The sequence below is a fragment of the Heptranchias perlo genome, chromosome 5 (genome assembly GCF_035084215.1).
Source record: "Heptranchias perlo isolate sHepPer1 chromosome 5, sHepPer1.hap1, whole genome shotgun sequence".
Classification (NCBI taxonomy): Eukaryota; Metazoa; Chordata; class Chondrichthyes; order Hexanchiformes; family Hexanchidae; genus Heptranchias; species Heptranchias perlo.
This window is the reverse complement of record NC_090329.1, coordinates 59,224,104-59,246,354: the sequence shown is the minus strand read 5'-3', so window position 1 is coordinate 59,246,354 and position 22,251 is coordinate 59,224,104. Positions and strand designations below refer to the sequence as shown.

The following is a 22,251-nucleotide window of genomic DNA, read 5'->3' as shown; positions in this document are numbered from 1 at the left end:
AAAACCTTGAGCTTCATGAATTAAATTATACAGCAACAAAGAGGTCACGGAAAATGAATAATACTCATCCAGTCAACTTTGTAGTTGAAGGGCTATTAACCAATGTATGCATTTGGAAGATGACATGTTTTGTGCCAGGTATTTTATAAAATCAGTTCAATAGAGTTCAATTTTCATTTATGACATTCAAGTCAACTTGATAATACAATGCAATCAAAGCTGAGAGCCTTTAAATATTGCATATTGCTTAAGACTATCTATAGTACATAGCACATTACATCATAGTTGATGATAATTAATCCTTATAGTTGCCTCATGCAAGATTTCTAATTAGCATGCAACAAATAGGATCTGTGATTAAATATTATCATAAGAATGGGAGATATTGAAAGTCTCTCTCAAATGTGACATTGCACGTGTGTTTATTGCCCTTCTAAACACATGGAAAATGCCAGTGTGGCTTAGTTTCACCAGATCTGCACCTCAATGATTGGCTTGATTGGTTTAATGGTAAAAGAAAGCTGGAGCTTGCATTTATGTAGCTCCTTTCACAACCTCAGGACATCCCAAAGCACTTCACAGCCAATAAAGTACTTTTTAAGTGTAGTCACTGTTGTCGAGAAACAGCTGCCAGTTTGTGCATAGCAAGGTTCCACAAACAGGAATAAGATAAATGACCAGAGAATCTGTTTTAGTGACGCTGGTTGAAAGATAAATATTGGTCAGGATACGGGGAGAAATACCCCACTTTTTGTCAAATAGTGCCTCAGGATTTTTTACATCCAACTGAGAGGGCGGACAGGCTCATCTGAAAGACGGCACCTCCAACTGCGCAACACTCCCTCAGCACTGCACTGAACTGTCAGCCTAGACTATTCACTCAAGTCGCTGGAGTGGGACTTGAACCCACAATCTTCTGACTCAGAGGCAAGAGAGTTACCACTTAGCCAAGGTTGGCTTCTTCAACGCAAATTTCTTACAGCTAGATTACATCGAGTTACATTGAAACTACAGTACAGAAACAGGCCATTCAGCCCAGCTGGTCTATGTCAGTGTTCATGCTCCATACGAGCCTCCTCCCTCCCTCCTTCACCTAGTGCTTGATTTACCTTTTTTATGGTTTTATTAACCTGTATCAATACTTTTAGTGATTTGTGTGTATCTGTACCCCCAGATCCCTTTGCTCCTCTATCCCATTTGGACTCTTATTATCCAAGCAGTATGTGCCCTCGTTATTCTTCCTACCAAAATGTATCACCTCACAATTATTTATATTGAAGTTAATTTGCCAATTACACCCCCCTTCTGTAAGTTTATTAATGTCCTGCATTTTGACGCATTCTTCCCTTGTATTGACTACACACCCCCCCAATTTGGTGTCGTCCACAAATTTTGAAATTGTACTTCCAATTCCAGAGTCCAAATCGTTAATGTAAATTGTGAACAACAGTGGTTCCAACACTGATCCTGTGGAACACCACTTCCAACCTTTTGCCAGTCTGAGTAGCTACCCTTAACCCCTACCCTCGGTTTTCTGTTTTGTAGCCAACTTGCTATCCATTCTGCTACCTGTCCCCTGACTCCACATGCTATGACCTTAAGTCACGTCTATAATGCGGTACCTTATCGAAGGCCTTTGAAAATCCAAATATATTACATCTACTGCATTACTCTTATCTACTCTTTCTGTTACTTCTTCAAAGAATAGGTTATGTCATACTGTAAAACTTGGACTGTATACGTTGCATAACTTTGTGCACCAACTGCAATAATATTGGTAATATTATAGCAGTTGGTAATAATCAGACATTGCTTTCTGGTAATCCAGTTTAAACAGATAAAAAGCAGCACATTGTTAAATTAATATGCAACATATCTTAGCTTAATCAGTAACATACAGTACTTCCATAATAGACATTTTATGATCACATGGTTGGTTTGGATTTTTAAAACAAAAGCCCTTTGGCTCATTTGATCCAGTCCTTCCAAAATACCGACCCGACTAAATAAGTCTACTGTCCTGACTTTACCCACCTTTCCTGGCAACCTCCTCCAGCTATTGATCACCTTCTGTGTAAAGAAAGGCCTATTTCCCTTAGCAGAGAGGTCAATAAGCAGGGGGCATAGATTTAAAGTGACTGGTCTAAGGATTAGAGGAGAGTTGAGGAGAGTTTTTTTCACCCAGAGAGCGATAGAGGTCTGGAACTCTCTGCCTGAAAGGGTGGTAGAGACAGAAACCCTCATCGCATTTAAAGGGTACTTGGATGTGCACTTGAGGTGCCGAAACCTACAAGGTTACGGACCAAGAGCTAGAAAGTGGGAAAGTGGGGGAGCTCTTTTTCAGCCAGCACAGGCACAATGGGCTGAATGGCCTCCTTTCGTGCCGTAAATTTCTATGATTTCATGATTCTATGAAATACTTCTTGACACTGGCCTAATCTCATTTTTCACAACACTGAATTTGTGCATCCTTGGCCTGTTGCCTTGAAAGTACTGTTACAAGTTTACTTTCTCTATCTCACTAAACATTCTATATACTGCCCCAAGGGCCCCTCTCAAATAATTCTTTTGAGGCTGAAGGGCCCCAACTCATTTTGTCACTCCTCATTTAACACCAGGGATCAGACTCTTTGCTCTCCTCTGCGTCGTCTCTATGGCCTATATGGCCTCCTTATGTCATGGCAAACAGAACTATATACAATACCTCAAGTGAGTTGCATCAAATAGTGTCTGGTTTTTAAAAGGTTTTGCAACAAGTCTAGTCATCAATGCTACTTGCAACAGATTTGCAACTGCAATGTTTGTCCAGTCTTGAATATATAGTCATTTCCAACTTTGCAAAAATTTGGTCTTGGAACATCTCCTTTCCTACGTATGCATCCAGTTTCTAGATGGTACGCTGTCTTAGCAGTTGTGGCATTGGTTATTCTCTTTGGGGTCAAAAATCCACAGCTGTTCTGGCATACCCTCACTGTAACTTTAGCAGGAGTCCGGAACAGACTGAAAGGAGGTCAGGACCCAGCTATGCCGCTTCCCGGGTTTGCGCTCAAGAATCAGAGATGGCCTGTTGGGGGCTGAGCCTTCAACTGCTCCAAACGTGGCCACCATTGCTTGGTGGGGGGGGGGGGGGGGGGGGCGGGGGAAGAGGGGGTCCTCAGTGTGATCTGGCACATGGTCAGCAGACTTACGTCTTCTACTGTATAAATTAATTAGTCGGACCAGACATACCTTACTAACAACCAGCGGTTGTAGGACCCACTTGGGGATCAAGGCTAAAACCCCTGAAGAGGAGCAGAATTTTAAAAACAAGTTTTTCAATGCAGCCTCCTTACAAGGAGAAACCCATCAACTTGTTTCTGGGGGAGGACCTGGCACAGCCCCAAAGCAGCATCTCCTTCAGACTTTACAGCCTTCTGGGCATCCCAGATATATACCTATTGGCACATGCTCCCGTCACTGGCATGATAATTAAGGGACTTGCCCTGATCCTACGAGTTTTGCAGGGTCAGCAGCGAAAGTCCCGGGCATCATATCCCATGGATTTTCAATGCCTTTGTGTCTTGTTCTGAATTATAATCAAAAACTGGAAAAGCCATTAATTTATACAGTAGAAGTTGCTTAGTGTCATCACCGACAGGAACTCAAATTAATCATACAAATCAAAATTGTCATTTAATAAAAAGGAATTCAAATACATATCAATTAATAAATTCAGTAACTGGAACAGAAAAAAAGACCTGAAGTTAAAAGATATATTAAAAGCTTACAACCAAAATGTTAACCTATCTTTTCTTCAGATATTTATCAAATTGCTTTAGAACAAAAACAACTGATTAATTTAATATGTTATGTACATAATGTACAGAGAATGGCTAATTTACTTTACAGTACACAAAGTACAGGTAAAAAGTTTAATATGATGGATGATAGTAATTTAATAATAAAGAACTAACAGCAATAAACAAATTTACATGGAGATGCAATCACACTAAACAAGAAAAAGCGAAGTACCTGTGAAAATGAATCATTATACTCATTGGTGAAGATATCAAGCAGTGCAAGGTTTTCTATCTCTATTTGATAACTTCTGTACTCATCAAGGTGAAGAATGCAAGTGTTGAAGAACAGAACATTTTGTCACACACAATCAGCATCAAGCACTCCCATTTAATGTATAGCATGGTTTAGACAAACGTCTACTCTCAAAAGGACACTACCATTCCCATTACCAAACCAATCCTCCATGTGGTTTCTGAATGAAATTTTACATTCACTCCCACTAAGCATTGGGTTGATACTGTATAAACTCACTTTCTAAAGAAATCTTAACCTCTTGAGTGGATTCAAACTAAGGACCAGAGATGAAAGGATAATATTATAACAAACTCACCATCCAGTTCTCCTCAGGATATAGATTCGCTGTATTTATTAGAATATAAGCACTTTAGTTAAAAAAAAGTCTCTGTTGACTGTGAGCTGAAATATTATCCAATCTAGGCACTGTGATATCTAGAAAACTATTAGCCAGTACTGTTGCTACTTTTGTTTTTGATTTTATATCACAATATTTGATTCTTTTAGATCTTTAAAACTATTCTGCAGTTACATCCAGAAAATACTGGGTTTTTTTTACTGTTTATGGCATTCAAATGTTTTCAATATTCACATTTCTAACTCTCTCTCCATTAGTTGCAGTCTTTCATTTTCAATAAGAGGTTGCCCCTTTCTCCCTTTTTGAATAGTTTCGATTTCAAGGTTTGTATATTCGGTATTGCAGTTTACTGCTTTTTGTATCTCTTCCATTTTCTTCAGTAAACACACACAAAGAGGGATCACTGCTGCTTCCCTGACAATGTGGGAGACATTTCTGAGTGCACAATGGAACACTCCATTCGAGTCATGCAGTCACAGGGACGTAAACTTAATCCAGTATTTCCGAGTTAAGTAACTTTTGAATAAAATAAGAATTCCCACTAAATACCAACATATAGCTAAAATTAACTGCTGCATATAGGAGGTGTATTTTACTGTCCAGGCAAGGCAAGTTTCTAATAAACAACAAAATATGCACATTATGATTTCTCTTACACAACAAAATTGCTGTAAATGGTGCTTGCATTTCATTACACACGCCCACGACCAACCTTTGTTTTATATCTCTAGAGGAAAGATTCCTTAGATGTTTTTCTAATGTTTTCTTCCAAATTAATCACAGTCCATATCAATGATTGGGGATATGCCCACATCGTTTCTCATTATTTAGCTTAATCGTGTGAAAATTACAATGTTGTTAAAAATCCCACAATTGTGAAAAAAACAATCAGAGATGCAACAATGTTGCAAAAGTGTCAAAATCCTAGAGGAATGTTGTGTTGTTTTAGAACATTGGTGTCCCAACACTCAAAGTAAACGAATGGCAGGACACAGGACCTCGGCATGATTCCCCACATCTGGAGCTACTACTCTCAGCTAGTCAGAAGGAGCAGGAGCACAGGGCAAGTGTTTCTTAATGAAGAGGGCAGGAAAACTGGAGATTGAGTTATGCCTTGCCATTCTTGCCCAATTCCTAAGGCCATTTAAGAAAACCGCACCAATCTGAGCCTCAGAGCAGGTCACTAACCTGCCTTCTCAGCTGCACAGTGTTGCATGGCACAGGGAGACCTAAAGAGAGGTAAAGAATTACATAGGAACAGGAGTAGACCATTCAGCCCCTCGAGCCTGTTCTGCCATTCAATCATGGCTGATCTCCTTCTGAACTCCATCTACCCGCCTTGGTTCTGTAACCCTTAATACCCTTGCCTAACAAAAATCTTTCAATCACAGTTTTGAAATTTTCAATTGACCTAGCCGCAACTGCTTTTTGGGGGGAGAATTTTCCAGATTTCCACTACCCTTTGTATGAAGAAGTGCTTTCTGACATCACCCCTGAACTGCCTAGCTCTAATTTTATGCCCCCTTGTTCTGGACTCCCCCAATAGAGGTAATAGTTTCCCTCCATCTACCCTATCAAATCCTTTAATCATCTTAACCACCTCAATTAGATCACCCCTTAATCTTCCATGCTCAAGGGAATACAAGCCTAGTTTATGCAACTTGTCCTCGTAATTTAACCCTTTTAGCACCAATATCATTCTGGTGAATCTGCAATGCAGCCCTTCCAAGGCCAGTATATCCTTCCTGAAGTGCGGTGCCCAGAACTGAATGCAGTACCTCCAGATGAGGTCTAACCAGAGCTCTGTACAGCTGTAAGATAACTTCCACCCCTTTGTATTCCAGCCCCCTTGAGACAAAGGCCAACATTCCATTAGCTTTTTTAATTATTTTTTGTACCTGTCCACTAACTTTTAGTGATTTCTATACTTGGACCCCTAAATCTCTCTGTTTGTCCACAGTTCCTAGCTTCTCGCCATTTAGAAAATACTCTGATCTATCTTTCTTACGTCCATAGTGGATGACCTCACACTTTCCCACATTAAACTCCATCTGCCACAGTTTTGCCCACTGACCAATGTACTTTTGCAATTTTCTGCTTCCATCTATACTATTTACTGTGCCACCTAACTTAATGTCATCAGAAAATGTAGATATACACTTCATCCAAGTCATTTATAAATATAATGAAAAGCTGAGACCCCAGTATAGATCCCTGGGCGACACCAATAGTCACATCCTGCCAATTTGAGTACATACGCACTATCCCTATTCTCTGTCTCGTACCTCCTAACCAATTTCCTATCCAAGCCAATAGATTGCCTCCAATGTCATGCACTCCCATTTTTGTTAACAGTCTCTTATGTAGAACCTGATCGAATGCCTTCTGGAAGTCCATATAAATAACATTCATAGACATTTCCTTATCTACCATGTTAATTACCTCCTCAAAAAATTCAACTAGGTTCGTTAGACATGACTTACCCTTTACATAGAATTATATAGAATGTTCAGCACAGAAACAGGCCATTCAGCTCAATTGGTCCATGCCGGTGTTTATGCAACACAGAGCCTCCTCCCACTCCTCTTCATCTAACCCTATCAGCATAACCTTCTATTCCTTTCTCCCTCATGTGTTTATCTACTTTCCTTTAAATGCATCTATGCAATTTGCCTCAACTACTCCTTGTGATAGCGAATGAGTTCGGAACATAGGAAGATAGGAACAGGAGTAGGCTATTAAGCCCCTCGAGCCTGTTCCACCATTCACTGAGATCATGGGTGATCTATATCCTAACACCATCCACCCGCTTTGGCTCCATATCCCTTAATACCCATGGCTACCAAAAATCTAATCGATCTCAGATTTAAAATTATTAATTGAGCTAGCATCTACTGCTTTTTGTGGGCGAGAGCTCCACACTTCTACCACCCTTTGTGTGAAGAAGAGTTTACGAACTTCTCTCCTGAATGGCTTGGCTCTGATTTTAAGGTTATGTCGCCTTGTCCTAGACTCCCCCACCAGCAAAAAAAGTTTCTCTCGATCTACCCTATCAATTACTTTCAAAATCATAAAAACCCAAATCAAATCACTCCTTAACGTTTTATATTCCAGAGAATACAAGCCTGGTTTATGTCATCTCTGCTCATAATTTAACCTTTGGAGCCCTGGTAACATTTTGGTGAATCTGCGCTGCACTCCTTCCAAAACATTCCATTAGCCTTTTCGATTATTTTTTGTACCTGACCACTACATTTTAGTTTCACATTCTAACCACTCTCCAGGGAAAGAAGTTTCTCCTGAATTCCCTATTGGATTTATTAGTGACTGTCTTATATTTATGGCCCCTAATTTTAGTCTCCCCCACAAGTGGAAACACCTTCTCTACGTCCACCTTATCAAACTCTTTCATAATCTTAAAGATCTCCTTCAGGTTATCCCTCAGCCTTCTATTTACTAGAGAAAATAGAAGCCTGATCAATCTTTCCTGATAGGTATAATCTCTTAGTTCTGGTATCATCCTTGTAAATCTTTTTTTCACCTTCTCCAGTGTCTCTATATCCTTTTTATAATATGCAATCCCGAACTGTGCACATTACTCCAAGTGTGGTTTAACCAAGGTTCTATACATGTTTAATATAACTTCTCTGCTTTTCAATTCTATCCATCTGGAAATGAACCCCAGAGCTTTGTTTACTTTTTAACGTCCTTATTAACCTGCGTCGCTACTTTTAGTGATTTGTGTATCTGTATCCCTCGATCCCTTTGCTCCTCCACCCCATTTAGACTCTTATTTTTCATGGAGTATATGGCCCCCTTATTCTTCCTACCAAAATGCACCACCTCACAAATTATCTATAAGAAGAACATACAAGATAATTTACTAATAAAAATAGTTTTAAAAAATACATCCATATTTTTAAGCAAAAATGAAATACTAGAAAACATTTAACATATTGGAATACGTTGTGATATTTCCCATCAATGCACTGCAAATCATTACCCTATAATTTGCAGTGATTACAGTGCAATCGTCAATCCTTCAGTATGGTGTCATCATGTGCTAAACTACATGCAGTGCATTACCTATTGGCACACACCATTCCTGCTACTAGCAAAAAACGCAAATAAACGTCCATCAACTACAGAAATCTATCACAAAAAAGCACCTATTTGGGAGTTGATTTCAAAATTGTACTCTCATCTGAGAATTATTACATGTCTCTCAGCTTTGGTCTCATGGTTCAAGACAACCTAAACCCCTTGATGAGATCCCCGATTTGATCCAAAATCTATGATATTTTGCAAACTACGTTCTTTTCCTAGCGACATTTTGTTTTAGAACTTTATTTCGATATCTTATTAGCACATGCACGTATGTGTACAAGTGCTTCCAACTAGGCCAGTGTCTGTAAAGTCACTTATTCTGAAAGCACAGAAGAAAATTCAAGCATACCTGAGCAGACCTCCTTATAGATTGGGTTTGGAGTAAATCCACCAGCATACCCAACCTGGGTGGAGTAGACATCTTTTTGAACCCAGAATTTTCTCTCAGCACCCCAGAAACAGCCCATGCCTAAGCAAAACAAAATCAGAGTGGTAGCATAAATAAACTGTATGGGGATGTAATGCACACAACCTAATGAATAAGTCAAGATCAAAGCCAAAGAGAATTAGCTTATCAGGGCCTTTATGGAATCGCAGAATTTTACGTATCTCCTTTTAAATTTTTATCCACTTCCCTTTTAAGTCATTTTGAATTCCACTTCCATCATTATTATATCAGTAATTCAATCAATAACTTACACTTCTCGTAGAAAACTGGGTGATGCAGTGACAGTTAGCACACCATCCTTTCACCTCTGGGACCTGGGCCTGAATCTAGCCCAGACAAACGAGTCAAATGTCTCCTTTCTCTACCATCCAGCCTGAGAAGGCTCAACCCCAGTTCTTTGAAGACAAAGGTCTGCAGCAGAAAGGTGCTCCCAATGTGGTACTGATTGCTAATCTCATTTAGAGAAGCTATTGAGATGACTAATGTGGGAAAAGGAAATGTCACACTGATGCAGAAGGGGCATGTTCTTTTGAGGTTGTGAACAGTATGAGGAACCTTTACTGTACCCAATCTGGAAGTGTTTGATGCTGGTAGAACCCTAAATTGGGAAAGTGTTCAATTTCCTAGCACAAACATGCATCATCTCGAATATAAAAATTTGTTTTTTTTAAAAAAAATGCTTAAACAGATCAAAATGGGGCACATGACCTGTAACTTACATTTACTTAGGTCAGGCCAACTAGAAAACTGCAAGAGAACCAATGAGTTATTTTCAAAATAAAAACAGAATCATTCTAGTAGATATTTTATATGAATAGCAAATGGCAACATAACAACAGAAGATTGAACTGAGAAAATAACCATATCTAGCTCAACCTATTTAGGTGTTTTTTCAAGATAGTATTAATTTTAATCCTGCCTTAGCAAGAAAGCCAATATCGCTTACCTCTTTATTAAATCAAGATCAATTTCTTTCGAATGCTCCAATTAAATAGGATACTAGTTGTGAAGTTGCAGCTTAGTCCAGACACTAAAAGGCCTAGATTTTCCTCATGTTTACCATCCATTTTCAGACAGCTTCGTGGCAGCCGGAAGAGGTAAATAGATCAGGGAGGCATATTGCCAAATCTCTGCTCGTAAAAAACGCTGTTACAATTTTCCTCTAAGGGCAACGTAGTGGCAGCTGTGCCTGCTGATTGCAGCCTGCCACATGCAAATGATGTTTGAATATCCCTTTAAAGTCTACTTTCAATTTCCACCCCCTTGCCACCTGTGGCCCACTCCCTGAAATAAATACCAATATAAAAGTAGTGTTGATGGGTACGAGGCAGAACTGCAGTTAAAGGCTACCTTCTGAGGAATGCGTGGTTGATCAAACTTTGCTGCTGGGTACTCATTTTATTTCTGGGGAGTGAGGGGAATGAGGAGAAGCTTCACAGGAAAGTCAGGTTGATTATTATCCACCATAGAAGGCAACTGGCACCCACACATAGCTACCCAAGCCTCTGTGTGTGCAGACCACAAAGGTTGACTTGGTGGTTGTACGTATCCACCATGGTGCCACAGGTATGGGTAGTAGACTCCTCTGACTATGTCACCATCTGCAGCACATTCAGGGATACCATCCACAATACCTAAACACAAGTCTGATGCGCTACATGCATCACAGCCAAGGCCACCTTCTCCATCATCCCCTTGGTTTGCTTCTTTCACTTGGTGCCAAATATTGCCTGTCTGCTTTCTGACTACAATACCAAAATGAAGTTGACCCATAAAAATAGAATGACAGCTGGGGAGGGGACAGGGCTAACTGGCGGGTGGAAGTGTAGTCCCAATGCACTTCCGGTATAAACTGGTAAAGGAGGACATCGAGCCCACTAAGTCCGAGTTACATCTTAAATTACATTTAAATGTTCATTACTCCCATAGTTTGCAATTACGTCCTCTGATGCTCTTTCATGGCTGTACATAAAGTACTTCTTCATTTCCACCCTATTAACTCATTTTATCATGCTTTAAAAAACATTTGGATTATTTCTCCAATAAGAACAAATTGAATCTTTCAATAGCTCACTGATCCAGAATAGTCTCTGTTGTCTTTGAATTTTTTTCAATTAGTTTGTTTATAAGCACAGGGGTCAAAACTGGATTCAGTATTCAAAGTATAATGGCTAATGCTTTTTGATAAGTTAGCATCACCTCCTATATTTCGATAGGCTAAGTACAAATGCACACATATGTTTTGTGGTAATTACATGGAACCTGTCTAAGCTTAAAATATTAGTTTATCAACCATAGGCAAGAACCTCCACATACAAATTGGAAATTGGATGTGACTGCCATTCCAATTGAGCAGTGGAGCAGTGAAAGAAGGACAGAGGGAAGGGGAATCACTTAGGAACATTGGCTATGTTTCACCATCTTGGCCAATTCATTTTCCTCCATTTTACCATACAACAAAATTGAGCTACACCCTTGGTTTTTTGACCAAAAAAGGCAATATAGAGACCCCCCCCCCCCAAGAATAAAAATAAGAGAAATAAAAAATAGATAGCTCCAACCAAATCTGAAAGAGCAGAGAAGGGTAGACTGGGTGAAAGTTCTGTATGTTCTTTTAAAGAATATGATCATATCAGCATAACCAATTTAACTTTCCTCCTCAACTGTCCAACCTTTGCACACAAGCAGGTCTAGGTATTTACCAAAGTAGTGCAGAAAGTTTCAGTGATGATGTTGAGGACATATGCTTTCAGGCCTGCCTTAGATCAGCGAAGTAAAGTGCGTATTGTCCTGGTCTGACAGAGGAAGACATCAATGTTTGCAAACTGCTGACAGGTTGATGCTATACAGTTAACCTTGAGAGGAAACTTCTACATATTGATCCATGAGTTGTTTGAGTAAACTTGGTCCAACATTCCCTGGTGGATCCTGCCCTGCCACAAAAAAGGACTACAACAACTGAGTCTACATCATTTGTTCAGCATTACAAGACAGAGAAGCCCATACCTGTTCTTTTTGCCAAAAACTGTCATTGAATTCCACTCATCTCAAGAAACAGTGCTGAAGTTTTATGCAATAATCCACATTTCTTTAAATAAAAATTGAAAATCCCATGCTGGACGTGCTAAGAACACTAGGAGGGCCAAAAATCTGCATCTGTTCCACCGAACACTCACCGTCTACTAGAACTCCGATGAGAGCCAGATACGTTGGGTCGCGGGCTTGCGCCCTTTCCTGTTTGGCCTTGAGAGGCCGGAGCCTCCGCCCGCCTCTATAAAGCCATTGACATAAGAGGGACAGGGACTTCCCAAGTCAGGAATTAACACAACCTAGTTCTTAGTCAAGACCTAGCATAGGGTCTCATCAGGCGTACCTCGCCAACAAGGTGAATGTAGGGCCCACTTGGAGGTCAAGGCTGGGATCCGTGCCTTGATCTTCAAAGAAGAGGAGCTAAAGATTTTATGCTTTTCCCCCCTCCCCCCAACACAAGAAGCCCCCTGACACAACAGGGCGCTGGGGACACCAGAACTTATTTCGGGAGGGACCCAGCATTCCCACCAGGCCGGCAGACTTCCTGGACACTTTGGCATGGAAGTGTCCCAGGTACGTCCCCAACCTTCCAAAGGCCTGATACTCATGGCCCCTCTCTCAGTGCACTGAAAACTTTGGCAGGGAGCCAAAGGCGCACATGGGTACATCCCAACACTTACACTGGGATACGCCTCCTCCCACGGATTTTCGGGCCCTAGTTTTCTATGTAAATACAACCAAAGATTTGTGGCAGTCTAGGAAATGGTTTACGTCATATGGAAACAAAACAGTAGAATTCCTCTTCTCATCCTCTAGATGAAACACTGCAAAAAGAGGAGGGCTCTCTGCTTCAGGAAGCACCTGCATAACCTCACCTACACCATCATACATCAGCTCGGAGATCCACCCAGGCAAAATAGATAGTAGCGATGAGGAGACTGCGCTGGGTGAAGCAGGGAGCATGAGTGAGCCTAAGAGTAGAGAGTCGAAGAAAAACCAGACAGTCCTGAGCAGAGGCTCATGAGACGTCAGTCCCGAGTTGAAGAGTCTGTGGGCCCTAACGTCACGGTCCTGCTTTTAAAAGAAGGATACTACTGGAGCACCTCTCAGCATGTGCAGCAGATGTCAGAGGTAGTGAGGCAGTCCACTGCCATCCTAAATGGCATCCATTTTAGATGCCTAGGGTGCTAGGTTGGAGAAAGGAGAGAGAGGGAGAGAGATGGAAAGAGAAAGAGAGTGAAAGAAAAAGGGTGAAAGAGAAAGAGGGCAAAAGAAAGAGAAAGAGACAGAGACACAGAGACAGAAAGAAAGATAGAAACAAAGAAAGAGAAAAAGAGAGAGAAATTCTTCCAGCCTCCTAGCTATTGGGGCCTGAATCCAGACAAGCAACTATCAAGGCTTCCAGGATCTGATGGCAACCATTAGACCAGCTCTCCACTGATCATTGGCTAGACAGAACCAAGACATAGTCCCTATGGCATACCAGAACTCCACTCACATGTCACTGCTGTCTCACTAGCTTCCCAAGCAGCAGCGACATGCACTGCAGATTGGCTGATTTTTACAACGTCTCCTGTTGCCATCTAGAATGATCCTGTGGCTAAGAAATTTAGGGCTGGGACTTTGACAGCCACCGGTAGTCAGGTCCAAATGTGGGAGGTGGGCTGGAGATCTGATTTCTGCAGATAGCACAAATTTTCCCGAGCTTCCCCACAGGGAACAGAAGTTGGGAGCAGCATTTTGCGGTGGGGAGGAAGGAGAATGCCACCATTAACTGATGGAAGAGCGTCAGAATGGAATCGCTGCCTGAATCTTCAAAGGTGAGGAGCTAAAGATTTTATGCACCCCCACCCCCCCCAACACAAGAAGCCCCCTGATACAGTGGGGTGCTGGGTACACCAGAATCTTATTTCGGGAGGGACCCAGCATTCCCACCAGGCCGGCAGACCTCCGCCAGACTTTTTGGACACTTTGGCATGGGAGCGACCCAGGTATGTCTCCAACCTGCCAACGGCCTGATGCTCATGGCCCCTCTCTCAGTGCACTGCAAACTTTGACAGGGAATCAAAGGGGAGAGCGTACATGGGTACATCCCAACACTTACACTGGGATACGCCTCCTCCCATGGATTTTCAGGCCCTAGTTTTTCACATAAATACATACAAAGATTTATAGCAGTCTAGGTAATGGTTTACGGTATATGGAAAAACAACAGAATTCCTCCTCTTGTCCTCTAAATGAAACACTGCAAGGAGAACTAAAAGAGGCGGGCTCTCTGCTTCATGACGCACCCACATAACCTCACCTACGCCATCATTCACCAGCTTAGAGAGATCCACCCGGGCAAAATAGATAGTAGAGATGTGGAGACTACACTGGGTGAAGCAGGGAGCATGAGTGAGCTGAAGAGTGGAGAGTTGAAGAGGAACCTAACAGTCCTGAGCAGAGGCTCACGAGATGTCAGTCCCGGGTTGGAGAGTCTGTGGGTCCTAACCTCACGGGTCCTGCTTTTAAAAGGATACTACTCCGCGGAGCACCTCTCAGCATGTGCAGCAGATGTCGGAGATAGCGGGCCAGTCCACTGCCATCCTAAACGGCATCTTCATTAGTTGCCTAGGGTGCTAGAGACCCGATTCCTGCAGATGGCACAAATTTTATAGAGCTTCCCCAAGGGAACAGAAACATTTTGGGGGGGGGGGGGGGGGGGGAGAAGTATGCCAGCATTAACTGATTGAAGAGTGTCAAAATGAACTGGTGGGGGAAAGACTGCTAGTGTGTACTGAGGGTGGGGAGAAAGAGTGCCAATTGGAACACAGTGGGAAAAGAGTACTAGCACAAACTGAGTTCAATGTATGGGGAACGGGGAGTCAGTGGAGGGCAGCAAGGACTGGAGCGTTGGATGAGTGGTTCTTAAAATCGGATAGGATGCAGGTGGTAGAGTTCTGGATGAGTTGGAGACGGGCGAGGAGGACGCCGGAGACGGGCGAGGACGACGCCGGAGACGGGCGAGGACGACGCCGGAGACGGGGCGAGGACGACGCCGGAGACGGGGCGAGGCCGACGCCGGAGACGGGGCGAGGCCGACGCCGGAGACGGGGCGAGGCCGACGCCGGAGACGGGGCGAGGCCGACGCCGGAGACGGGGCGAGGCCGACGCCGGAGACGGGGCGAGGCCGACGCCGGAGACGGGGCGAGGACGACGCCGGAGACGGGGCGAGGACGACGCCGGAGACTGGAGGTGACAAAGGAATGCAGTCGGACAAGCAGTGGGAGAAGGGGAGGGGTAGAATCAAGGAAGAGGATGCTGAGTTTCCGGCAAGAATTGAACAATATGGCTTGCCAATGTTTAAATGGAGGAAGTTCTAGCTGATCCACATCTCAATGTTGGACAGGCAGACACTACAGCGGCAATCATGGAGTCTGGGATAGAAGTAGAGATATAAAACCGGATGTCATTAGCATACATATAGAAGCTGATTCCATACTTCCGGATAACATTACCAATAGGCAACATGTACACGGGGGCACGAAAGGAAAAGCTCTAGAGTTACAGTCACACGTTTATAACCATGGAGTATTATTTGATAATCCGACTGTGATTACGTCACTATGTTTAATGCTTCAGCACAGACGTCACAACACAATTACGTGAACCATTCTGGAACAACCATGTCTGTCAGATCACAAGCTTCTGCAAAAAAAACTGAAGGAGCATAAACAACATAAAGTGGTTTCCCACCAGCTCCACAGTACAATATAATGGATACATGGGAGTGGTTTACAACTTCATGTTCTTTGATGTCATCAAACCACCTGAACCAGATTACTGCCATGCAATCGCTCCCTGTATCCATTAATCTCTCAATAATGTCATGGTAATTGGTCTGTAGTAACGGCACTGCAACTGTTAATCCTTCAGTGAAGCCATCATCAAGAACAGCAGACAGGCTGTCAGCGTCCGCAATCAAAGCTGCTGATGGCGCAAAAATAGAACTCTAAACAATCCCAGAAAGCGTACAGTAGACATCATTTTTTAAAATAAAATCCTCAAGTGACTTCAAGGCAGTAATCTAACTCCAGATTTTATGGGACCATTGTAAAGTGCTGTCATTGTTTTGGATGTTATCCCTTCATAACATTAGTCTTGCAATCATCCTATGTATCCTTTAATTTTAATTTAGAGACTGATTATGTTTTACTTTACCATAAGAAATGGTGTTTCCAGCAGATGATACCACAATTCCTGGACGCCAAGCCAATCTAATTCTCAATCTAAGAAAAACAGATGTCAGACTAAAAATGCTATACACATGGGATCAAGCAGAATAGTTTTGCAGCTTTCCCAGGGGAGACCACTGGGGGCCACATCTTTAATATTTTATAAGGTGAATAAAATACAATCAATAAATAGTGAACCAATTACAAGTGACAACCAGTAGATGCAGAATATTTACATATTAAAAGACCAGTATGTAAACGTAAAACAGTGAAGATATGATCTGATCTACCTAGTCACTGCAGGTCACTGTGTGGAGGCATGATGTGGCCAGTATAACTGTAGCACTGCCTGGGCCAAAATTGCACTTGTAGAAATCAATACCTGTTATTGTTCAGTACATGAAATGCAGCTTGCAACATTTTCTGGCAGCAAAGCTTTGTGCACTTGGAAGGAATGACCGCTCACAGTGCTACACAGTTAAAGGGCTACATTAATGGATACTGCTAAGGATAGGTGTTATATTTTGAAATAAAAACATAGAAATTATGGTTCATGAAAAATGAATTGGTACTGCACCGTGCTTCTCTGCAATATTTGGTTGATGTGGGAATCCTAGAACATCAACTTAACCAAAAAAAAAATGATGCTTTAAACATCAACATACTTAAAAAGTCGCCAGGGAGTGCTGGTAAATAAAGAATTAAATCCAACCAAAGCTTTTCCGAAGGCATCCGGTATCTTTATGCACAAGGGCCTGTCCTCCACTGCTCAACAAGTGGCCATTCTTAATGCACGAGCCTCGAAAGCAATTGCCAGCAGGACACTCGACTACGGTCGAGAACGCAGCCAAGTCCAATCCTATACTCTTCCAGAAGAATTGCTCGATAGTGATCAGATGTGGGAGCCCTGGTCAATTCCCCCCTCACAAAGCAGGGGTGCTGAGGTTAAGTGTAGAACTCAACTCCGTCTTGACATAGTTCAGCTTACTCAGCACAAGGTAGGGATTCAATCTGGATCCTTCCTGTTCTCTAAGGCTCAATTACTCAATCGATTGGCTCAGTGACCCATTAGAGCAGCATCAATCGCTTTTGCTTGGAGCCTGTTCCACTTGGTGATTAAAACAATTTCTTCTAATTGCAGGAGTGCTCCTCCTGGCTCTACAAAAGTGCTGTGGCCCACTGACACCCCGTGCACCGGAGGGGGCCGGCCCCTCCCGCCCCGTGCACCGGAGGGGGACGGCCCCTCCCGCCCCGTGCACCGGAGGGGGCCGGCCCCTCCCGCCCCGTGCACCGGAGGGGGCCGGCCCCTCCCGCCCCGTGCACCGGAGGGGGCCGGCCCCTCCCGCCCCGTGCACCGGAGGGGGCCGGCCCCTCCCGCCCCGTGCACCGGAGGGGGCCGGCCCCTCCCGCCCCGTGCACCGGAGGGGGCCGGCCCCTCCCGCCCCGTGCACCGGAGGGGGCCGGCCCCTCCCGCCCCGTGCACCGGAGGGGGCCGGCTCCTCCCGCCCCGGCCCGACCTGCCCTCCCAGAACCGATGAGCTGGAGCAGAGCACCAGTTTGACGCTTGCGGTTTGCCGGCTACATTCAAATGAGGTTCAAACCTGAAAGTGGTTTGGGCCTCCCGACACTGGCTGCAGGAGCGGCACAACCACCAAAATGACATCACACCCGTTTCGGGCGGAAGTTGAAGATTCCCCTTCAGTATCTCTTGGCTGAGCCTAACACATTTATTTTCCTTGTCCAATGGCCGGGTCAAGTTTTCTTGGTGCCTTGCTCTTGACCATGACTTGCTTTGTGCAGATTCCGATTCTAGTTTCAAAGAGTGGTAAGAGTGAAATGTTTCACTAAGAACGTCCAGACTGAGATAGCAGGCATCAAATCAGCATGAGATTCTGGTCTTCAGATAACCTCTTGCTGCACTGATCGCTCCCAGTCAGGGTGTTGCAATCTCCGAGCAGATGTCCCAATCTTACATTTGAAATTGTTACGGGGGATGTGTTCCTTATCCTAGAGGTCAAGGGAAGATAAATGAACTGATGGTATTTGCCAGATACCGTAGCCCCAGTTTTAACTCCTGGCTGGGGGCCGAGGCGGACAGCTAACTCTCTGGCCCTTTGCAGATTTTAACTCCAACCCTCATCTGCATAGGCCGCGTCAGTCTCCTGCCCAAAACCAGCGGGATTGGTAGCTGGCCGGAGGGTGGCAGCGGCAATTCAGGAGGCCCACATGGAAACTAATAAAAAAATGTTGAAAACATCTCTCTGGTCCTATTCTGGCCCCGGCTTCTCTTGCTGTCAGCTTGGCCTGGTGCAGAAGCCACAATGGCTTCCCTGTGCAGGCCTCTGGTTCAAACTGCAGTCGGGCCCTGAGCACATCATTGGAGCACAATCTGAAAATTTGAAGAAGGACAGGTGTCCCTCTCGCCTGCTCAGACAAGCAAATTAAGATCGCAACTTGCTGGAAGGCAATGGTACCGGTACAGGTAATTCAAACGAGGCATTTTAACTGCTCGCCCGTCCGGTTTCCATCGGCTAAAAATCGGTCCTCATATTCCTTACATTTTCAACCACTTTCCTCACCTACTGAAAATCATAAACATAATGCTATTTTATGCAAGTACATTGGATTGTTTTGTCCACCTGCATCATTACATTTAAAACTGCAATGAAGAAGAAAGTACTCAACAAAAAGTCCTGCGAAAGTCCTCTACACAATGAAGTAGTATCCATGAGGTTGATGAATGTTCTTGTGCCACTTGACTTAGAGGCCAATTCCATAGACGATCCTTGTTATGATGTCCCCTCCCAGAGATCGATCTGAAGTAGTGTGTAGAAAGTTTCTAGGAAGATAGGGGACGAATTTTCTCAGCTGTTCCGCCGAACACCTGCTGTAACTCTGGCATGAGTCAGCCAGAATGGTTCAGAAAATGGCGATTACCCAGATACACCGGGTTACGACCTGATTTAAGATTTCCTGCTTGGCCTTATAAGGGGCTTAGCCCTGCCTGCCCCTTACAAGGTTTGTGAGGCAGAGGGCATGGGGCATCCCTTTGCTGGGGGCTGTCATATCCCTGGCCCATATGGAACCCAGTGTAAAGTCTGGAGGCGAGTACACCCAGTGAGAGGAAGCATACTAGCCTCCAGACGGAGCGCAAGTAGGCCCCGCCCGGGGAGGTCCAGGTCAAGGAAGCAGCCAAGACTCCTGCAGAGAGCAACATTTATTTTTATATTTCAGTATAGACCCCCTTACACAGGGGGAAGTGTATCCAGAGTAGGGGGGCTTGGCAAACCACCCCTCCCAGAAGGTTGTTGTATGCCACAGTTTCTGGCAGTGTGGGCCAACAGGTACACGAGATGCACCCGTAGTGGTGCAGACACCTGCCAGCAGCATGAAAATAATGTGCCCACCCACTGACCCTGCAAAATCCAACAGGATCAGCATCAGAGGCAGTGACGGGCTCGATCTGGGCGTAACCACCAGGATTGCAACCAGCAGATTTTCAGCCCTACAATCCTTAATGACATTGGCTATCTTTTTTAGTTGAACTCTTGTTCCATGAAAAGACATTTTTCATGACTTCTATGTCCGGGAATTTTTTTTTCTCACTGTCAGATAATGTTACCATTGCAGAACAAAATTACAGTGGGACCGGTCACCTGTTTTTTCAGCAGGTCAGGACTTCTGCCTACCATTTCAAGCCCCACCGCACCCCCACCCCCCCCCACCTCCACTTGGGTAGCTGGTGCCTTCCACTTGGTGTAGCAGGAGGTTGGCAGCACATTAGTTACCACATGGAGTAGTTGAGGTGAATAGCATAGTTACATTTAAGGGGAAGCTAGACAAGTACATGAGAGAGAACGGAATAGAAGGATATATTGATAGGGTTAGATGAAATAGGGTGGGAGGAGGCTCATGTGGAGCATAAACACCAGCACAGACCAGTTGGGTTTTCTGTGTTGTAAATTCAATGTAATGTAATTTAATTAATAATAGCCTGTTGCCGATTGGCCAAACAATATAATCATTAATCTGATTAACAAGTTTGTGATAAGTTGTTGCCAGAGTGGACAAAGCAATGTTTCTGATTCCAATCAAGTGAACCTCTGCAGCAAGAGTAGAGTCACACAGTTTCGAGGCTTATATATCAGTGCAATCAAAATCCCTCCGCCCATTAAATAAATAATACGCAAGTTTCAGGTGAGAGATCGGTCAGAAACAAGGAACACGAGCAGCAGCAACCAGGCAACAATGACTGACAACATTGCCAGTCCCTCCAACGCCAATCTCTCTGTCAGTAATATAAGCAATGGAATGAGCAGCTTCTCGTTTGGAAAATCATTCAGAAACAGACAAACAAGAACACAGGCAGAACAAAACAGAGTGGTACACACAATTGATGTGCATTGGGGCTCACTAGCGACTGCACACTAATAGAGCTCTCCTTTCATTTTTTCTGGTATAGAGATGCCGTGTCCCTCTTCACTTTTGTTCACTTCCAATGGTGCACTCCCACCTGTCTCTGTGACTTAGCCCTCAAGCCCCATCATTCACTCTCTGTGTCTGCCCCTCATGCCTCCTTTCCTCTCGCTTTCTGCCGGTAGGGCCTGGAGCTCGAATATATTCCATTTATTATCCAGTTTGTTATAAATTCTCAGTGATAGCTGAGAAAGAACAAAAAATAGAAAGAGAGAGGCTGGGAAGCAGCAAGAATGCCCAGAGCCCCAAGTCACACAAGATGAAAGTGGAAATGAGGGATCCTGATAGCCCAGCAAAAGTTAGAGACCCAAAACAAGTATTGAGGGTCACTGAGCTCACACATAAATTAACCTATGGAAATATTGGCAGTGGAAATAGGTAGAAAGAGGGATGAGGTACTGCAGGCAGAGTTTAAGGAATCAGGAAAGAGATTAACAAGCAGGACCTCAAGGTAGTAATCTACGGATTACTGTGGAAGAACCTTCACCACACGGACTGCAGCGGTTCAAGAAGACTGTTCACCACCACCTTCTCAAGGGCAATTAGGGATGGGCAATAAATGCTGGCCTCACCAGCGATGCCCACATCCCATGAACGAATAAATTAAAAAAAACTCCCAGTGCCACGTGCTAGTGAGTATAGAAATAGGGGGATAGAGCAGATGAATGTGTGGCTGGAAAGATGGTGCAGGACAGAGGGCTTTAGATTCCTGGGGCATTGAGACCAGTTCTGGGGGAGGTGGGACCTTTACAAGCCGGACGGGTTGCACCTCAACAGGGCCGGGACCAATATCCTTGCAGGGAGGTTTGCTAGTGCTGTTGGGGAGGGTTTAAACTAACTTGGCAGGGGGATGGGAACCTGAGAGGAGATTCAGAAGGGAGAGTAACAAAGCTGGAAGTGGAAGGCAGTAAAGTAGTAAGTAAATTGGAAGGCACCAGAAACAGGCCAGCAGCAAATAAGGTCAAAAAACGAAAATATGTTAAAAAGGCAAAATTAAAGGCACTTTATCTGAATGCACGCAGCATTCGCAACAAGGTTGATGAATTGACAGAACAAATAGAAGTGAATGGGTATGATCTATTTGCCATTACGGGGATGTGGCTGCAGGGTGACCAAGGCTGGGAACTGAATATTCTAGGATATTCGACATTTAGGAAGGACATGCAAAAAGGAAAAGGAGGTGGAGTAGCACTGTTAATAAAGGATGAGATCAGTACAATAGTGAGAAAGGATGTTGGTTCAGAAGATCAAGAATCAGTTTGGGTGGAGCTAAGAAACAAGAAGGGGCAGAAAACATTGGTGGGAGCTCTTAAAAGGCCACCAAACAGTAGTGGTGATGTAGGGCATGGTATAAAGCAGGAAATTAGAAGTGCATGTAACAAGGGAAATACAGTAATCAGGGGGGACTTTAATCTACAAATAGATTGAGCAAACCAAATTAGCACTAATACCAAGGAGGACGAATTCCTGGAATGTATACGAGCCAGTTTTCTAGATCAGTATGTTGAGGAACCAACTAGGGAATAAGCTATTTTAGATCT

General features: G+C 43.7%; 1 protein-coding gene across 4 annotated transcripts in view; it reads right to left on the bottom strand.

The window, feature by feature from the left end:
* The window catches only part of msraa (methionine sulfoxide reductase Aa), a 321,830-nt gene that overhangs the window by 189,729 nt on the left and 109,850 nt on the right, over window positions 1–22,251 (bottom strand). For all 4 annotated transcript variants that reach the window (XM_067984453.1, XM_067984454.1, XM_067984455.1 and 1 more), the window contains one exon: window positions 8,889–9,008. In XM_067984453.1, the coding sequence (XP_067840554.1) occupies window positions 8,889–9,008 (120 nt within the window). The remainder of the gene's footprint in view (window positions 1–8,888; window positions 9,009–22,251) is intronic.